This window comes from Nanorana parkeri, unplaced genomic scaffold, assembly GCF_000935625.1.
Source record: "Nanorana parkeri isolate BGI_ZX_2015 unplaced genomic scaffold, ASM93562v1 scaffold718, whole genome shotgun sequence".
Taxonomy (NCBI): domain Eukaryota; kingdom Metazoa; phylum Chordata; class Amphibia; order Anura; family Dicroglossidae; genus Nanorana; species Nanorana parkeri.
Genome location: NW_017306986.1, coordinates 484,340 through 504,251, shown reverse-complemented (window position 1 = coordinate 504,251; position 19,912 = coordinate 484,340). Strand labels below are relative to the sequence as shown.

The following is a 19,912-nucleotide window of genomic DNA, read 5'->3' as shown; positions in this document are numbered from 1 at the left end:
ATGTGGTTTGGAGTGTTGACACCTATAAACCAATGCAAGTCTCACTATACAGTTTTTTTTTTCCTGTTCTTCCTGTCAGTTGATACAAAATCTAAAGAAACTGACTAGTTACAGTTATAGATCTTATTCTAATTTTACAATTTATTTTTTGGAACTGTGAAAATGACTCCATATATATTTCCTGCATTTTGAAATTTCACCCAGATCCACCCCGTGAGATCAATCTTGTTGCAAAATTTTAGTGTTGCCCTGAAGTATTAAAGCCTAACCTCACCATTCCAGATACCCTAAAATCATTATAACTGGCAAAGAAAAGGGCATTGTGGTTGTGTACTAAACGTTGAGGCTGTTCTTTTACCAAAGTGAATGATAGTAAACAAGGCGAACTTGTGTTCACTTTGAATGCCTTATTGTGTGAGAGAGTAAGGGTTCGTTCCGGCCCGGAACGCACTGCCCGCATTGCGGCCGGCTCCCTTTTTTGCTGGGCAGCAGGGGGCGTGGCGGGCCATTGAAGTTAATTGCACCCTAGCCACGCCCTGCGGCCGCAATGCGGTCGACCGCACGGCAACCGCATGGCACATTGTGCCTGCAGTGCTTTCCGTGCTGTGCGATCAAAATAGTGCTTGCAGCGGCGGCGCCGCCCCGGGCGACGTGGCTCTGTGCACTGAGAATGGAGGGGATCAGTACCCGATCTCCTCCCGGTCTCTGAATGCAGGAAGTGATTTATATTACATCACTTCCGCATTCCACTGTCACTCTCCGGTACAGATCTGTGCTTCATCAGCTTCTCTGGGGGTCCCTAGGTGACATAAGGGGTCTTGGAGACCCCTGATGTCTCCATAAAGGGGACCTGTAACTGTAATTTGTTATTACATAGGGTACTTATTAGCACCCTATGTGATAACAATAAAGTTACGTTTTAAAGTCCCCTACCCCCACAAAGATGCACAAAAATGTGTTGGACGCGAAAACGACGATTGCTCCAATTATGCTGCACGTGTTACATATCGTTGCAATGAGAGCAATAATTTTAGGGCAATCAATCACTGATGACACTAAACTGATGAGCGGTAAAATCTTTTAAAGCGTCGCCTATGACCAATTTTGGCTATGGTGTTTTCTTGCGATTTTCGCGTGCGCGCACAATTTTAAGGCTTGACATGTTTGGTGTCTATTTACCCTACGTGACACCGCCTTTGATATTTTACCAAAAAATTGGCTAAAAATAAATTTTTTTTTTGTTATATAGTAAAAAATTAAATACCACCAAAAAAAGCTCTATCTGTCCCCAAAAAATGGTATAAAAATAATTTCAGTACAGCGTTGCATGACGTAATTGAAATTAATCGCACTGCAACGCACCCCCTGTATTTTTTGTTTTATTTAACTTTGGATTTTTTTTTGTTTTTTTTACTAAACTTGATTGCTATCACACCCCACATATTTTTGTTGTGAGCCATTGCTATCACACGGGGGCTCATAAGTTCTCTTTAAGGTGACATTAGGGGTCTATTAAACCCCCTAGTGTCACCTTTCCATTTCAAAGAAGCTATTCAAGTACATAGCTGTAGCCAGGGAATGACAGCTGCCTGCGGAGGCAGCTGAATGTGAACACAGCAGGCAGTAGGTGGGTGCAATAGCCAGCCTCCTAATAACTATTTCAAATTGCAATAGCCGATAGCTGGCTGGCTGGCTATTGCACCCACCTACTGCCTGCTGTAAGTCTCTGCTCTGCTAATTGACAGCAGGCAGTGGGCTTCGACTGCATCGGTCTGTGTCTCCTCTGATCCCCGCTGCCTCTACTGATACAGGCAGGGGAGACCAGCAGGGATCGGAGGGAACACAAACCGCAGTGGGCTCCCAGTAGGGAGGAGAGCGGTGGGGGGAGGGGAGGTTTGGAGCTCTCCACACCGCTGGGCACTGGCTGCAGTGGTCTTTGTCCCCTCCGATCCCTTCTGGGAGCAGCAGGGATCAGAGAGGACACCAAGACAATGAAACATCGGTTGCCAGGCGGGGAGAGGAGAAGCTGAATCCACTAATCAATAAAAAGAGTGATTGTCATCGATTAAATCCGTTATCTGTGGCAGAGCCATTATAAACTGTGGAGACGGTACTGTTAGATGCGCTAAAAAGGACTTGACTAACAAATTAAAACCGAACTCCAGCTAACACTTTTTAGGTGGTTACAGCAACATTTGTTTTTCCTTTTTGGATAAAGGTTTTACATAAATGAATAAAAGCTGACCCTTACAGCCACCTTTGTCAGTGTTAAAGGGTTTATCACAACCTTCTATCTGACACTTTTGCTGAACAGTTTGGTCTGTTAAAGAAAGCTGAAAAATAACAGACTTTCTGGCTGGATCAGCAGGTGAAAATAAAGGTTTTAAGATGCACTTATAGAATACCTGAAATTCTAGAGAAAATCATATTCTGTAAAAAAAAATTCAGAAAGAGAAAGGGTCAATTTTAAGGAAAATGTATAATGTTTTTGAATATGTTTTCTTTTTCTGGTATTAGAAATAAAAAGCACATTTTCTTAATTGAGTGTGGTATATATGGAATTATTAATATTTTCATGTTTACCACTTGCAGTGCGGTGCAGGTGTGGGCTTGTACTCCACAATTTCAGGAAAATTAATTTACTGTTATTCTCTCACTAGCCTCAGTGACATGTACTGTGGATAGACTTTCATAGCAGGATATGAGATTATGCACACTATACGAACAGTTAGATGACCATATATGCCCATATAAATTTTTAGTTTGGAGGGAGTGTTGCTTTGTTGCATGCCCAGCATACCGTGCATATACTGTGTAATAGAAGAACCATATAATATATAATTTCTTATATCATGGGAAATGAATGCAATCTAAAGTTTCTTTCAGAATAATTCTCCAGTAAAGAGATACAGGCCATGTTTTGTCTGACACAGAAGCTAAAGTACTGTGCACCAAAATTGTTGGCACTGTAAAAAGTTCATCCAGGGGTTTGTTTGTTTTCACTTGTTTTTGTTCCCCTTTCCTTGTGTTAGGTTAAGACAAAATCTATTCGCAAGTCAACAAGGAGCCTGTGATTGTCTATGTGCTTACCGGGCTAGAAACTGATTGGTGTTCACCACAAACCATAAAATGTACTGCTTAAGTGGTCAGACTTGGAAAGGTAGTTCAGTATTATTCAGTAGACATTCAAGCAAATGGGAACCAGTAAAGAGAGAAAACAGAATCTGGCAATATTTTTACAGATACCGGCAGATAGGACTGACATTTACTACATATTGAGCAACAAAATAAGTCTAAAATTGTCTGAACTCCTTTCTTGTACTCTTTGGTACAGGACAGTAACCCTTTTACTTCCAGAGCGTTTTTTGCACACATGTTAAGATGCCGCAATTTCAGAGGCAGAAACCCAGCAGGTTTTAACATGAAATAAAAAGTAGAGTGTATTATTTAAAGGCAACAGCTGGAAATATTGTACAGACCAAATAGTCCTAATTAATGCTGTTGGAGTAGGCTGAGTTTTTAAACAGGGCACACAGCATAGAGCTTTTAATTCCAAAAATGCACATTTAAGTGTATATATGTCACAGAAACAAGAAAAAAAAACATTGTATAGAATTCATAGACCGCATTGCAGCAGTTGCAGTAGGCTGCATTTTCAAAATGACACACCCCATGCAGATTTTTAGGTCAAATATCCACAAGAGTGTATATTTCTCTCATTGGAGGACACAGCCCTGCTTTCCAGATGTGGACAAATTTGTTGGTACCCTTCCTTTTCTCTGAAAAGACTTGAAGCCTACCAGGGTAATTGCCATCCACTTTGTTTATTCCATATTTAATTTAAAAACATCAGAATTTGTTTTTGATTTTCAATTCAACAGAATATTTTAAGTAATGAAACAAATAAAAATGACAGACAAAAATGATAAAATGATTAACACAATATTTTGTTGCATACCTGTTACAGGCAATCACTACAAACAAGCAATTTTTGTAGCTCCTAATGAGACTTCTGCACCTGCCACCAGGTGGTTTAGCCCACTCTCTTCTTGAGCAAATTCTCCAGCTGTCGCAGATTTGCATTTAAGCATTTGAACTAAGTCGCTTTTTGAAGAGAAGTGACAACAGCCAGCTTTTAATAAAAACAATCAACATTAGAGTGTTATTTTCCAGAATAAAGCCAGCAAAATGTTTAAGTACTTTTACTAGTGTTTTTTTAACCCTTTTCCTGCCCCCATCAAAAGGCATAAATTGGAACAAAAAATTTCCCAGCTGGCCAGCTCAGTATAGCTTACATCAGCTGCATTCAACCTTCTGCTATAAGCTCATGGTCGCTTCGGTAACCATGAGCTTATAACAGAAGTGTCCCCTTGATTCTTCTGTGTAAATGAACAGCTTTCATCAATGGCTGACAATCAGCGGCCTAGATCAGAAGGGACACTGAGCGGAGCATACAGCTGTGCCCATCAGGGAGGAGAGGGCTGTGGGGAGGAAAGAGCAACAGACAGGAGGGGGTAGGAGCGTGCCAGGATGCCAAGCAGAGGATCAGTAAATATGTGAAATATTTGCTGATCTTCCCTGTACTGAACAAATAATCAGGACTGATCACTCTGGTGTTCATAAACTCAGGAGATAGTATTTCCTATGTCCCCAGTTATGAATGAACAGGAAGCACTACACATCACTTCCTGTTCATTCAAGACTGGGGACATTGTAAACACTTATGATCTCCTCAGTTTGTGAATGAACAGGAAGCCTCTTTATTGAGCTCTTCCTGTTCATTGAGGGTTGGGGCTGCAGAAAAAGAGATTGAGGACTCTCTCTTTTTTTCTATTTCAAAAGGGAAATATAGAAAAAAAATTGTTAAGAAAAAAAGAGCACACACACATAACATACACATGCAGTAAAAACACATGAGTAAAAACACACAATAGTAAAAGAACACACCGAAACAGTACAAAACAGTTTCCAGATAATCAGAATGTAACAAGGGTAGTTAAATGTGAAGGTGTGTATACTCATGCTGTCAGATTTTTTAATTATAACAGAAAAACAAAAACCGTAAAGGAAGTTAAATGCTAAAATAATCAAGGAGGGTGGTGAAAAAAGGAAGTGGGTAGAGTGAGGTTGCAAGAGGAGAAAAGGAAGAGAGGTGAGCGGAGATAAGAAAAGAGGCAGAATAAAATAAAACTCAAGAAAGTAAGAAGAAAGGAAAGAGGGGGATGGAAGGAAAGAGGGGGGAGGGGAGAAAGTGTTCCATCCGGTAGGGGGGTCCGCCGTAGCCAGCTCTAGTCGGGGCGCATAGGTCGATCCTGTACCGGGCAAACCAGAGAATCAAGTATCGGCTGTCCCTGCCAAAGCAGAAGATTCGTAAAGTCAATCTAGGGGAGCCGGGTGACTATAAATGTATCAAATCTGTCATGGAGAGATGCTGTTAAGTCTTCCATAAGCATAATGCCATTCACCTTGTTGACCCACATGGCCATTTTAAGGGGAATGCATGCCCATGTAGCATTGAGTAGATGAATCAAGAGAGAGGATTGGTACAACTTGATAGAGTTTGAAAGGTGTAACAGAGTGCAGGATTTAATGTCCGAACCCGTGACTTTCACTAACACGTCCCAATGCTATACCAAAAAGGTTGTAAAGGTGGGCAGTCCCAGAAAATATGGAGCAGAGATCCAGCCGTCTGTAGACATCTCCAACAAAGGGGAGACAAGGCCGAGAACATCTCATATAGGACAAGTGGGTACCCTGTACCCCCTCGTCAACAACATATAACCTGATTCCTATATTCTACTTGAAATTGAAGATTTAGGGGAAAAAAACCGGATCTTATTCTTTTGGGTCGGTGTTAAATGGAGTGCTAGGTCAGTTTCCCAGAGTTGAAGAAATGTGAGTAGTGGGCAATCTGACCAGTCATTCAAGAGTGAAACCATGGCTCCTAAGGTATGTCTGAGGGTCCGCATTGAGACAGGCCTGCTCAAGCTGGCCTAATAACGGGAGCAGGATCTTTAAAAGATTGTAGATAATGAGACAACTGCATCAAGCTCCATGTGTCTTTTTTTAAAAACTTTTTTAAAATAAGTTTAAGGTAGTATTACACTCTCAAACTTTTTTTTTCAATAATGCACCCAGAACAAACAAATGTACATAGCCATCAGCGTCAGCAGAAGATGAGTAATGCGTAAGGCAAAATAAGGTTTTTGGGGCCATATTTCAAGAAAAAAAAAATATTAATTTGCACCAGCTGCTGCTGTTTTGTACTCATTGCTGATCCAGGACTGGTTAATTTTTACAAAAATTAGCTAGTGATCTGTGTTGGGACAGGCAGATTAATTTTTCTATCACAGAACCGCCCACTGCTTTGGATGCCCAACAGCTCGATTTAAGCAGGCATGTGTTTGCTCAGTATGCACAGGGTCTTTGGCATGAAGGTTGTCTGCCTCCATCCAGGAACAAAGGTAATCTGAGATTATATGATTTAGATGCTACCTTTGACTGCTTTCGAGCAGCCAGGTGTAGCCAATGCTCAGTTAGCCACCACTGCTCCACCTTTCAGTGACTTGTCAATCTGAGGCATGCTGCCACTCTCTGGAAAGGTGAGCAAGATGTTCCTCCTTAGAACCTCTTCTAAGTGGCACATTTTTGCTCCCTCTGAGATGGCAGCATGAGATCTGCCAAATCTCACTTTCTATCATGGATTCAAAAGGGTGGCCATAAGTAATGATTCCTCTTCTTCGTGGCCTTGGAACCATGGTCCTTTTTCAGACACTACAGCATGAATTGGCCCATTCTTTACAAATTTCTTGTGACAAAAGGATACAAAAATGTCCTCAAAAATGTTCACCGCACCCACATACAACTTCCAGGGTTTGGAAGGGGTGAAACATACCCCAGGTAGCCTGCCCCTTGTACTCATCCTCTCAGAAAGATAAAATAAGTTGTGTAAATGTTCTGTGGGTCCTAAGACAATAAGAACTCCCATTGCTGTTCCTTTAACACCAGAAATACCAGAGGGATTGTGTCGCTGATCCCTGCCTCGTCACAGCTCACCAGTTTGGTCACCTCTGAATAGTGACTAGATGGTAAGCACATCCTGAATAAGGAGCCACTCACTTGGTAAAAAGAACCCCGGATTCCCAGAACCTGTCTTCATACCATACTCACACAAATACTTATTTGACAACCCATTGCTGCAGATGCAGCTGCTGTAACATGGCCAGTGTCAAGTTCCAGTGTGGGTGTATCGCATATCAGGCAGTTGGCAGGTGAGCACTGGCTGAGTCTAACCACCTGAAGTGTCTGAACACTGTTCTGGTCTGCTGCAGATTATTATGGAAGCTAGGGTACCCAACTACGAACCACTTCACCACCAGGTTGAGGATGTGTGCCAGGCAAGGTATGTTTGTGAACTTTTCTTGCCGAAGGACAGACAGCAGGTTGGTGCAATTGTCACACATGACCTTTTCTGGGATAAGCTGGTTTGGGGTAATTTACTTCTCAGACTGCACCATTGTTGCTTTTGTCCCCCAGGCATACCAGCTGCAAAAAAGTATGGCAGCTTGTTGCCTGGCCCATTGTATAAGCTCTTGGTCACTTGGGAGGGATTGGTAGTTCTGTATAGTTACTAGACGAGGCTATTGAGGAGGGGGTAGAGGTGAACTGAGCTGTCACCATCAGTAGAGGGAAGGATATTGGGGCAACACCACCAGCTCCAGCAGGGTGCCCCATCCAACATCCTTTTAAGCTGCCATTAAATTGTATTAATTGCACCATAAAAGAGTTGTACTGTCCATGCCCATGCTTGCTGGATCACATGTCTGTAGTCATATGGACCCTGCTGCCCACTGCTTGGTCCAGTGTACATTACCTCGTACATATGCTGGTGGAGGGCAGGGATAGCTTTCTGAGTGAAAAATGGGCTGGATATCTGCCACTGTTGTGCAGCACTGGCTACAACATTGTGGAAGGGGGCAGACACCAACGGCTGGAATGGGAGCATATGTACAGCAATCAATTTTGCCGAGCTGACATTGAGACACTGGGCATGATTGGGTTAATATATTTTGTCGTGCTCTAGCAGCTGGAGAAAAGACACCTGCCTGGTCAAGGTTGCTGCTGGAGATGGCTGGGTGGGGATAGGAGACTAAAGGTGCCCATACACTGTGCAATTGTCATACGAGAATCACGGGAAATCCCGCGATCGTACGGTAATCGCAAAGTGTATGGAAGGCGTGCGACCGTTACTACTGTACGGTCGCACGTCTTCCGTCGAACAAGCAGGCGGGAAAACCCGCAGAGAATTGTACGATTCTCGGCGGGTTAGTGGCCTGCTTGTTTGACAACTGCCGAACGGGCCAGTGTGCGCACGCGCACACTGACCTTCAGCATTGCAGTCATTGCTGATCGCAAGTACGATCTGCCTGTCCAAGATGGGCAGATCGTACGTTTTTTTTAAATTACTTTAGAACCCTCGCAAGATAAAAGTCTTGCGAGGGTTGTAAAGTGTATGGCCACCTTTACAGTGAAGTTCAAGCCCCCCAAGCTGACCCTTTTTCCTGCTTGATGCGCTTTAAGGTAAGTCTCTCAAATCCCTGGTCAGGCTTCCAACCCTATTGCTTATCAGTAGCTATCTCCCACTGAAACATTCTGTCTGCTGTCCCTATCCACATACAAAGAAAAAGCTGCTGGAAGCCCTGAATTCTATAGGGAGGGGACTGGCACATTAGAAAATCCCCATTATTGTCCATTCTAAGCTATCTGGTGCATCATTTCTCCGAACTGCAAATTGCTAGAGTTTGAGTGGAACTCATGGTTAACCGGAACCCGAAGCTCATCCCTACTTAGCAGTAGCAACTGTCACATTTTCTTTTCTTAGCAGGTTTCATTTAAGGAAGTTAGATTTAATTAAAAAGAAAAGCTATTTGTACTAACTCATGGCAACCAATAGTGGGCTTTTGGTCTGTGCACATCATCTCTGGTTTGCATTCATAGTTTCATTTTTCCTTGAGTTGAGCATTTCGTAAGATTTGACTGTAAATGTAACCACATCAGAATCTGCTGAAAAGGGCATGTAATTCAAGGCTATTTGTTGTAGGATTCGAACAATACTAGAAAAGTAAATGACACAAACGCAAGCCAAAGAAACTGTGTAGAAAATAAAATGTGATACACTCTTGAGGCAGCTCCCGCTGGTTAGGGCAACCAACCTCGAACAATACTAGTTTAAATGTAGAACCTTGCATTATTATAACACTGGTACAGGTGAAACTCGAATAATTAGAATATCGTGCAAAAGTAATTGCAGTAAGTGCTGCAAAAGGGGCCCAAACCAAGTACTGAGTACATATGCATGCTTGTACTTTTCAGAGGTCCGATATTGTTCTATGTACAATCCTTGTTTTATTGATTGCATGTAATAATCTACTTTTTTGAGGTTGTGGATTTGGGGTTCTTGGGGTTTTCATGAGCTGTAAGCCATAATCATCACAATTATGACAAATCATGGCTTGAATTATCTTGCTTTGCATGTAATGAGTCTCTCTCATATATTAGTTTCACCTTTTAAGTTGCATTAGTGAAATAAATGAACTTTGCACGATATTCTAATTATTCGAGTTTCACCTGTATATAAAAGTTTAGTTTTAATCATCACCTCAACCTTGTTTTTTTTTCTGGTGTCTTTTGGACTCTGTATTCCACAAAGCACAAGTAAAGCATTGATATTTTACATAACATCTGTTACCTTTTCTTCAGTCATCATAAGCCACTGTCTGGTCTTTATAGTAATTCAAGAATCACTGCGCTAGGTGTGAAGTTTGTACACAGAAACACCTAATCAATACACCGGCTGGTGATTGAAAACCCTTTTCCCACACCTGATTGTTTTATTGGACAATTATTACCAAGGTAGTGACTACCGAGATTTATAATTTTTTCACAGTAGAATCTGAACTTAGTAACTTCTTCTCGTCCTACAGAGCACACACTGTCTGGTCTTTGTTACAGGTAAAGTGCTAGTTGAAAGCATTCAGTGAATCATTGCCAGCAAAAGTGATGCAGATTTGTTTAAAAATTAATTTTGTGCATATAGCAGTTGCCCACTAAGGCAGCAGATGAAACATTTTGGATATGCACTCAACACTTTCAGTGCAATATATTCGTACTCAACATGTTCTTTATGAGGTCCAGGTCAACCGTATACACCAAATCTGCAATAAGTGTATAGCTCCCAACTGTTCCTCATTTGCAATCAAATCCCTCAGTCCCGCATTCTTCCACAAATGTCCCCCTGTTTACACTGGTGTAGAAATCTATACAAATTAATAAAATGTGAAAAGTAGTGGTAAAAAAGAGCTCTAGTGATTATTCTTGTGCTTTAATTTGTCATGGTACCTGTGATTAGAGGGTGTGACAAGGTTGTCTCCATTAACTTCATATTCTGTGCTAAAATGTGTACTTATTTCCCAACTCTGAAGAATTGGATGTATACAAGTAGTGATGGAAAGGCATGGATGCTACTAATACCAGTGTGGGAACATCCATACAAATCAAGCAGCTGCCATGCAGTCCATGGTTTAAGGCAGTTCCATTTTTGCAAAACTTTCGATTTCAGACTTATCTCTGGTTTTAGATAACACAGACAGGCCAGATCTGTGTTTTTGCTAATAAGTGGGTATGTTTTTAAAAAAAAACATAGATTATGCAAATGGATAACAATAAATATGAATAGAAAATAGACAACCAGATACATTTTTTTAAATACATCTTCAGTTATATTTGCTTAGCAATTTCTAGTGATATTTTAGTAAATAGTAGTACTGAGACATATAATTATTAAATGTCCTTGACAGTGTGTCCTTAGAAATGTTCCACTTCACTTATTTATTACATGTCTACAAATCTGCATCCTCAGCTGCTGCCCAGGAAAAGGAAGCGCATATATTGTCAACCTTCTCAAACCTGCTTTTTAAGTTATTGGTGTATCTTTTTAGTTTTTTTCTGTAATATTTTCTTTCATGGTTATCCGTATCTTTACCCTTCCTATCTGTTCTTATTTCCTGGGTCATAAACTCAAAACTGGTTTGAATGGAGTTTTGTGGAATAAGTCTGTTGCAGTGGGTGATCATGCATAGAGCCTGTGTAAAACATGGACAGTTTCTTGCTGGAAATGATAGCCTCAAAGCTTAATTTATTTCCACCACAACTCTGAATTGATTTCTTTAAAGGACCAGTGAAATAGTGAGCAAACGAGTATAATGTTTTGATTGAAGCCTTCACTGCTGGAACAGTTGCCTTTCTAAAAAAATGTGTATTCTCAAGATGACAGCTATACTGTATACTTAATAACTGAGACAGTAACAAAAGCACAGTTATTTAGTAAAGCAGGGTCATGGGTTTACTGGAAAAGGAAGTGGAGAAAATCTTTCCACAGACAGCAGTACACTTTTTGGCAAAGGTTCTGACTGTTTCACCCTTAAAAACCCCAAAAAATCTTAACTGGAGTTGAGCTGTATGCTACTAACAGGCATGACTTAGCCAGCCTTTTCTTGTCTGTGGGTCCCTGCAGACACCACCAGTCAACAGCACTTGGGGAAAAAATGGCTGGACAGGTTAGGAGATTGGTAGTTGTTGCTTTCACAATGTTACTACCTCTCCAACATGGGCAAAGACAGCAAAAAAGCTTTTAAAGTAGAGAAGAGTAAGGACCTCTGTCTTTGTACATCCATGCTAGTGAGATATGCTCACTTCCTGTTTGGTCACTAGGACAGGATGTGAGTTGAAATATCCCCCAAAAGAACAAAGATGACAATATAAACCTGACATAGGTTGTAACATTTATTTATTATTATTTATTACAGGTGTTTATATAGCGCTGACAATTTACACAGCAATTTACATCACATTCACATCAGTCCCTGCTCTCAAGGAGCTTACAATCTAAGGTCCATATCCCACATGCATACATACAGGGACAATTTAGACAGAAGCCAATTAACCTTCCAGCATGTCTCTGCAATGTGGGAGGAAACCAGAGTACCCAGAGTAAACCCATGCAAGCACAGGGAGAGCATGCAAACTCCTTAATCACTTAAACAAAAAAAATGATTTTTACTGGAGTTGGGCTTATGTTTCACAGCTGTCTTCCTGAGGGAACTTGTATTGTGATTGTATGTCCAATTGTCCCCTAAGATCTATAAGTTCCTTTCATACGATATTGCCAGAAAGAAGCATTTCATTAAAGTGATATAAACCCTCAGATTTTTTAACATAAAACAATACTGTAATGTGTGCCTTACTGTAATCCATGGTTGTTTCCCTTCTCTTTGCTGCTCTTCCTTTTAAATCTGTATCTGTTCTCATGCTCTGCAGAACATCTGTTTTGCAGCAGACTGCCTTGTCTCTGGAATGGATACATGGTGTCAGTGTGTATGTTGTAACCTGAGCCAGCACTACAGGAAGAGGCACTGAGCTGCAAAGGGAATTTCTGCCCAGCATGAGAAGACATGAGGATTTAAGAGCAGCAAAGAGAAGGGAACCAACCATGGATTACAGTAAGGCACACATTACAGTATTGTTTTATGTAAAAAAAATCTGAGGGTTTAATGTCACTTTAGGCTTCCTTTCTTCAGTGATCACTTTGTCCAGTGCCTAAAAGGACTTTTTTTTTTCTTTGTAAAAAAATGTTTTTCCCCCCTTTCCACATGTAGACAATGCAAAATGGTACCTAAACTGTGTAGCAAAACTAAAGAACAGGGGACCAGGGGGTTAGATCTATCCTGTATTGAAGTGGAGTATATTAATTTCGCACACCATGCTGGAGTCAACCATATGGTGAAAAGGGTCAACTGGTCACGGTGTATACCATGCATAAGATGTGTCATCACTACACCAACAAGCTTGTTCCAAAGTGCAAAGCTCTTCTTTATTGCATGGTCACATAAATAAAAACAATGCTTGGGGCCGTTCATAAAGCATTGCACTTCAAAACAAGTTTGTTGATGTGCTGCTTACAGATCTTGTCCTATACTGCATAGAAGGAGGCCTGACATCTCAGTTCTGAATTTGGAGCCACTTTTTTTAAATTATTTTATGCGACTATAGCAATGATTTAATTTCATATCACCTTAATTTGTTCTTCTTTGGGTTGTAGAATTTTCAGAATGTGCTGGCGAAACAACTGAAGAAGCTGATTATTGGGCTAAACCTCTTTTTCATCTCTGGCAAACCAAGGTGCAAAATTTTGCAGCTGAAAGAGAGTTTAATGAGTCTGTCTCCAAAATCAAGCCATACTGTGCTATCTGCACTCTCTTTTTGCCTTACTACAAGGTAAGAAAATGTGTACTTTATGGGTTATCTTATGATAGTAAGGGCCTGGTACCATCAGGTTGTTAGATGTGTGTTAGGGTGCCCTAACACTTTGCGAATTTCGGCCAGTTCTTGATGAACCAGGCGAAATTCTTTCGGCTGGCATCCCTTAATCAGCTGATCGAAGGTGCCGGTCGGAAAATCTTCGCACGAACAGAGCCGGCAGCCAACGAGCTTCCAGCTCTGGTAGGGTTTACAATGCAAACAGCGGGAGATTCCTCGATCAACACACATGTTGATGGAGAAATCTGCTCTATTTTTTTTAGTAAAAATAGTGCAGTGTATGGCAAGCCTTAGAATGTACACAACAGTCTACATTCTCTGCTATGGTAAATTGAATTCATCATGCAGGCACAGCAAGAGTTGGGTTTTTAGCACATACCAGTGGGCAAAGTCTGCAAAGGGGTCGTGAGATATGCTGTATGTTTATCACAGCCGGTGCAGGGATTAGAGATTACATCCATTCAACTAATGTCAAAATGCATTTGACTGATGTATGAATAAGCTGAACTAAAAAAAAATTGGTGAATATGTTCCAGAACTGACATACAGGGGAATGCTGTGCACATGCCATGCTGTGCGGTGTGCTGCATTGCTAAAACTGCAGCACACCACAAAGCATGTGGTGCCTTGGCAGCCCATTTGTAATGAATCAGGCTCCTTAATGCAACACATGTTGAAGTAATTTTAACAATATGATGTCACCTTACATAAGCTGCCAGCAGCAAATTGAGTTTCCTGCAGCTGAAATTGTTTACTGTTAGTATAAATTAGTAAAATACTGGTGATACTGCAAAATTCCTTTTTACCTATTGTTTGCACTTTAGGTTATTATTAACATTTTTCTTTTTTATTCTCCAGTCAGAGACCTATAATGATGATGTTCAGACTTATTGGGACACAGTTTCAAGTGAAATTCCTGCATTGGAGAAAAAAACGAAGCCCTTGATCCCAGAAATGTGCTTCATATACAGTGAAGACAACACAGAATATTCTCCACCAAATTCCTTTATTGATGATGATGGCAGAAGTCAGCTTATTACCTGCACAAAGTGTTGCGTACAGGTTCATGCGAGTAAGTATATATTCGGCCTGAAAAGTTTCAATAGTGCAATAGACCCTTATTGGCTTCAAGTGTTGGCCCTTTCAGTCTTGGTATCAAAACTGGTGTTCATGGATGTTAACATAGTGTCAAGGAGTTACACAAGTAGTATTTACCATTGCATTTAATCATTTTGAATGAATGTACAACTAGAATAAAAATGGATTTTTTTTGTCTCTAGTTTTTCTTAGTTATCCTGTCTTAAAGTCTTGTCTCTAAAAGTAGCACTATGTTCATAAACTACAATATCTCTTAAATGTGTATGCAATCCATTACCTTGTGATTAACCTGGATAATGCAGAGATTTGGGTATTATTTAAAAATGAAAATATTGGCTCTATTAAATTAATCTATACCTCGTCTTCGTCTGTAGGTCAAACCCCTTTGCTGCCACCGAAGTATGGCATACGTCTTCAGCAGTGCAGGCTTGTACACAGACTATAGCTGATATGAGTTTGTTTACACTTTCACAGCCGGCTGTTGGCTTTCTTATGGAAGTGATTCTAGTGATTTACAGCTGCCCGATTATTTCCACTAGGGATGCACCGATATTTAGGCACGTATTTGTACTCGTCCAATTGCTCTGATACTTAACCCGATAACCGAACTTTCGGTCCGAGGTAGATGCCCTCTGACCGGCAGTGCCGTGAGGGAGCATGGAGCCAGCTTCCCGGCCAATCAGGAAGCCTGGTGGCAGGTCATGACCTGCCTCCCGGGTTCCTGATTGGCTGGGAAGCCGGCTTCACTTGTTGCTAGGCAGACTGGCCTCCTGACCAATCAGGAAGACGGGTGGCACACCAGGCAGTCTTGCAATGTCGCAAGGGAATGTGAAGCCGGTGTTCTTTTGAAAACCGGCTTCCCAGGCAATCGGGATCCTGATAAGCCGGGCCCACGGTACCTTGGGATGCCGGTATTTGTATCGGCGAGTACGGAAAAAAAATATCGGTACTCTGAACCGATATCGAAAGACCGATATGTGTGCATCCATCATTTCCTCATGTGATAACAGGCTGCCCTTGTTTTCTGCCATCAGAAAATGTGCATTTTAGCATGTGTGCACAAAAACAAAGCAAAACGGCTCCGACTGCGATAGCGTTAAGCCATACCCTGTGACTTCGACTTCAGGGCACCTCCTTTGCATCAGGCAGATTCACGGATGAGTCTGCAACACCTCATTGTGTGACACATTTGGGAAAAGATACTAAGCTGTACTTTACATACAGGCTTAGAGGTTTTTCTTTACCTTGACACCTATCTATACCTTCTATACCTTAAAAAGTGTTTGTTTTTTTCCAATCATACAGTACAGGATACAATCTCTTTTAACCCAGGCATATTCAGGTGATTGGACCCCTGTCAAGCAGAATTGTGGGACAACCCATACAACCCCCCCCCAAGAATCCTCTTTTTTTTTTTCAAGCATCTTTATTTGGGGGACAACCTCTCTCTATTGAGATATCTTTTTTAGCTAAATCTACTTCTACAACCTATCTGAAGAGGAACACATGGCCTGTAATGGTGCTCATTCACTGGACTCTGTTTTAAGCGCTCACCCTTGGTACATCCATCCAGCTAGGTGCAGATGGCTCTACAGGTCCAGGGCCATAAAGCCCTGTCCCTGAAGACCTCCTCCATGAGGGTGGGGGTATATCCTCCCGAAGTGAGGAGTCTCTCCCCTGTGATAGATTTTCAAGAATCAAGGCAAAGTCCTCCACACAGTTCCATTGCAAGCCCTGGACTTCTGCCAGCAAAATCTGGCACCAAGCTCACCTCTCAGTGAGAGGGCATCGCCACATCTTCAAGTGGGGGGATATCTGTCAACGTTATGGGCCCCCTGGTCTCAGTTCATTTTTGGGTTATAGTCATGGTGTCCAGGAGATACAGACTGGAATGTTAGTCTTTCCTGCCTTTTATGTCTTCAAATCTTTCCTCTTCTCTGTGAATATTATGGGATCTTCATGTGCCTTGAAGCTACTACACTCTTCAAGAGTGATTGTTAAGGTTTCCTTGGAGTAACGCTTTCAGGTGTTTTACTCCAACCTGCTTAATGTTCATCCCTTCCTAGATAAGAAATTTCTCAACACCTTTCTTGGGGTACAAAAAATCCAGATGGAATCTGCCATCTTTGTGATTGCAGCTCTGCAACAAGGGGAGATCTTGACATCAATAGGAATGAAGGATGTGCAATTACATGTCCCCATCTTCCCTCAATATCAGCAGTTCCTGCGCTATGCGGTGTAAAAACAGAACTTCCAGTTTGTGACTTTTTTTCCCTGTGGCCTGCCAATTACACATATTCCCATTAGCCCGCCATTAGCCGCCAGGTTTTTTTTAACCAAAGTATTGGTTCTAGTTTTTGTGACTCTGCAGTCTCAGGGATTTCACATTGTGGAGTGTCTGGGCGATCTACTTCTGAAGGCATGCTCACCCCAGGTCCTCTCTGTCATTGTCCAACGGATGCTCTGACCCTTGGTTCTCAACTGGTGGGTCGTGACCCCGTGTTCAGTGGATCCCCGCATGCCTTCCACTTTTCTAGGTGAGAGGCTCCTCAGCCTCCCCCTGGGGCAGGAATATCAGTTTTTCACACCAAGCAGCCATTCAAAATATGCTGCCTGTTGCTGAGTGCCAGCTTGAGGTGGGGTGGGATGGGGCTGCAAGGAACCGTACAAGCAATGCATATATGGATGGAGCTCCATCACAGCACAGCAGCCCACACTGGACCCTAGGCTGAGGATCCACTCCAGTTCTTGTAAGAAAGGGAGACTGGATGGATCTTTAAAAAAAGGACAAAAATGTAAATTTTTGTGGGGAGTGTGTATGTGTGTGAGAGAATGTCTGTGAGATTGTGTCTGTGGTTGTGTGCGTCTGTCAATGTTTTTTAGGGCCCGTTTACACTAGTACAGTGCGTTAGTCGTACAGTCCCGTGCGATTAACGCACCTTACCACAAAATCGCAATTACCGTGCATTCTGGTGCGGGAGGTGTGTTGCATTGCCATTAATTTGAATGGCACTCTAAACACACCCTCCCATCCACAGTTCATTCGCCCGCACTGGAACGCGCAGTACCGCAATGTTGTACGTTCCATTGCAGGGCAACTCGGGTTACGACTTACTGACCAGGAACAAATGTGGGTCATATGGTTACACGGGTTGAGAAGAGACATCCTTTTCTGATTCTTTATAGGTGAATCTGCAACCTCAGACACCCTTTCTCCTCTTTTGTCCTGCTCTGAGGCATCCCAAAGATATTTCCCTGCACTGTTTGTTTATGCTGCAGACACTCCATTTATACCTTTTGGCCACTGCCTCTATCCATCATTTGGATAATCTTTTCATCATTCCTGTGGGATTCCACCAGGGGTGCTTAGCATCTTGTTTCACTATTACTAGATAAATTAAGCAAATGATAACTAAAGCTTATGCTTTAAAGGACAGGATTCCTCCCTTTCATTTTTAGGCTCACTGAACTAAGTTTATCAGTTGCTCTTGGGCCTTTCAGGGAAATATTATGAATGGATTGTAGTGTACACACAGGCCATTTATTGCACAAAGAATGTAAAATGAGGACATGAGATAAATTTCATGTACTTATTTTACACTATGCTTATTTAAATAATGGGATTTGTTGCCAAAACAAATTCATTCATTGTTGCAGAGCTGGACAGAAGAAACATTTGCCTTTGCCAGCTTAACAAATTCCAGGACAGGAGGGGGGCAGTGGTCATACGTAAATCACAAGGCCATTGTTTTAAAAGATAACTTTGGCTTTAGTTCTCTTTTGAGTCACACGAGCACATTTCCTGTGACCCAAACTCAGCATATAGCAGCCAGTATGCTGACAGCACATTGCCGCACAGAGCACGGACACTTAGCTGTGTCCGCCCCTTCCCCTGTCTATGCCTCTGGAGTAACAGAGAGGTTAGGAAATAACTGTGGGGGGAGCGGTGACTGACAGTGACCACTATTTGCAGAGACGGCTGTGAGCGGAGTAAATTTTTCTCTGCTAATACTTCTCCTTTTAAAGTGATGAGTGCGTGGACTCACCTAAATGATAAGTCCAGTTCATGAAGTGATCAGGATTTTTTTTAAAGAGAACTATGGCCCAACCTTATTTGTCAATAGTGCTCTTTAGGGTCTCAGGAGGACATTCACTATGTCCTCCTGTGACCCACAACTCGGCATATAGTGGGCTATTGCACGCTATATGCTTACAGCACTGTGGGGAATGACCCCGACAATATTGTTGAGATTCACCCCGCCACCTGATTGACAGCTGGCTCTGCCTCTTTAGAGGCAGAGCCAGCTGTAACTGCCCCCCTCTCCCGTTCATCCTCCAGTCAGTGCTGGAAGAACGGGAACTCTGCGATCAGTGGTATGTGATCGCTCAGTTCTTGATCTATAGAGCTGACGTCGGCTCTAATTATGAGGGTGAGTGTATTTCACTCTCCCCATAATTCTCCTTTAAAGCTTACCCGCTAATGCTGGAAATTGCTTTGAATTGCTTTTTTTTTCCTCTAATATCTCCTTATGAAATCAGATGGCAAATGCACTGAAAGTTTGCTGAAGGTAACAATACTTTTTGTGACAAGTCAAGGTTTTGTAAAAATTCTACAGTAGTCGATGCATTAAGCTAGATCTACTCTTTCTGCTGTGTTAACAGTTGTATGTGCAGCATTGTAGTAATACTGCCCCGGACAAACTGTAATGCCTATACATGATTAATAATGTTGGGAGACACAACCATTATGAAGTACGTATGTGGCAGAAAGATAAAACTGTCTACTGTGTCTTACTTTAGTAAGTAGTCTGTGCTATCGCATATGACCTAATAATAGAGGTTTTACATGCAGTATTTTACCATACAACATGTACAATATAGTTGTCATTATATTCTACTAGTGTATTGTCTTACTGGGGAAAACTTTAGGAGTCTAAATACTAGATATTTGTCTGAAATGTCAAGGACACTTTGTCTTGGTTATTTTCCCCTTAAGCCTGTCGTGTTCTTGCTCCATACACCGCTGAGTTTCTTGAAGATGCAGAGACCAAAAGGGGCAGAATTCATTAATTAACTGAGTTCTCTCATTACAGGTTGTTATGGTGTTCCTTCCCATGAAATTCATGATGGATGGATGTGTTCTCGATGTAGAATTGGAGTTTGGACAGCAGTAAGTTGCATCATTTATTTTTAGACTCCAAGCATGACAGAATAGCATGAAAGAAGCGATATTCAACAGCCAGGAACTGACTACAAGCCTGCTATTATTAAAGAGAGAATCTCCCCAGTAACCACCAAATGACTATGCAAATCAGTAAGATTTATCACATAATAAGCTGCAGCAATGTAATGTGGACATCTCTGTGAACAACACAAATTTGTGTAATCTAGTATCACAGTGTATCCGTTTTATGAATTACATACAGACTTCATATGAACA

The 19,912-nt window shown here is 41.7% G+C and overlaps 1 protein-coding gene across 2 annotated transcripts in view; it reads left to right on the top strand.

Moving 5' to 3' along the window:
- KDM4C (lysine demethylase 4C) overlaps positions 1-19,912 on the top strand; it is a 279,255-nt gene that overhangs the window by 185,443 nt on the left and 73,900 nt on the right. For both annotated transcript variants that reach the window (XM_018564061.1, XM_018564060.1), the window contains exons 13-15: positions 13,157-13,332; positions 14,233-14,446; positions 19,566-19,642. In XM_018564061.1, coding sequence (XP_018419563.1) covers positions 13,157-13,332; positions 14,233-14,446; positions 19,566-19,642 — 467 coding nt within the window. The remainder of the gene's footprint in view (positions 1-13,156; positions 13,333-14,232; positions 14,447-19,565; positions 19,643-19,912) is intronic.